General features: G+C 56.2%; 1 protein-coding gene across 1 annotated transcript in view; it reads right to left on the bottom strand.

The window, feature by feature from the left end:
- POGZ (pogo transposable element derived with ZNF domain) overlaps positions 1-776 on the bottom strand; it is a 16,943-nt gene that overhangs the window by 13,960 nt on the left and 2,207 nt on the right. Inside the window, exon 4 of the mRNA XM_027708936.1 lies at positions 287-466. Coding sequence (XP_027564737.1) covers positions 287-466 — 180 coding nt within the window. The remainder of the gene's footprint in view (positions 1-286; positions 467-776) is intronic.

Genomic DNA, 776 nt, shown 5'->3' with positions numbered 1-776 from the left:
AACTAATTAAGCTCCACACATTAAACTGGATCTAGAACTAATTAAGCTCCACACATTAAACTGCATCTAAAACTGCTAATCCCCCTTAAACTGTACCTAGAACTAATTAAGCTCCACACATTAAACTGTATCTAGAACCAATTAAGCCCCATATATTAAAATGTATCTAGAACTAATTAAACAGAGGGAAGGGCAGGTTCAGATTGGACAGTGGGAAGAATTCCTGCCTGGGAAGGTCTGTCCAGCCCAGGGAGGTGGGTTGTGGGGGATCTGGGGCAGGACTCACTCTGCTGTGGGGCCTGTGCCTGGGGCACGGTGCTGCGCAGGGTCAGCGTGGCGGGGATCACCGTGGTGAAGGTGTTGGCAGCGGGTCTGACGGGCAGCGGGGCCCCCGCCCTCACCTGGGCCACGGGGGAGAACACCTGGGGCACCCCCACGGTCGGCTTCACAAACTGGGTACCTGGGGCTGCAGAGATCAGGGATCAGCCTCAGAGTGCCAGGCCTGAGCCAGGAACCCCAGCCCAGGCCTGGATCAGTGATCCCAGCCCAGGCCTGGATCAGGAATTCAATCCCAGGCCTAGATCAGTGATCCCAGCCCAGGCCTAGATCAGGAATTCAATCCCAGGCCTAGATCAGTGATCCCAGTCCAGGCCTGCACAGGAATCCCAGCCCAGGCCTAGACCAAGAATCCCAGCCCAGGTCTGCGCCAGGAATCCCAGCCCAGGCCTAGATCAGGAATTCAATCCCAGGCCTAGATCAGCGATCTCAGCCCAGGC

This window comes from Neopelma chrysocephalum, unplaced genomic scaffold (genome assembly GCF_003984885.1).
Source record: "Neopelma chrysocephalum unplaced genomic scaffold, ASM398488v2 Primary Assembly neopelma1_96635, whole genome shotgun sequence".
Taxonomy (NCBI): domain Eukaryota; kingdom Metazoa; phylum Chordata; class Aves; order Passeriformes; family Pipridae; genus Neopelma; species Neopelma chrysocephalum.
Note: the sequence above shows the minus strand (reverse complement) of the source record. Positions and strands in the feature narration are given on the sequence as shown.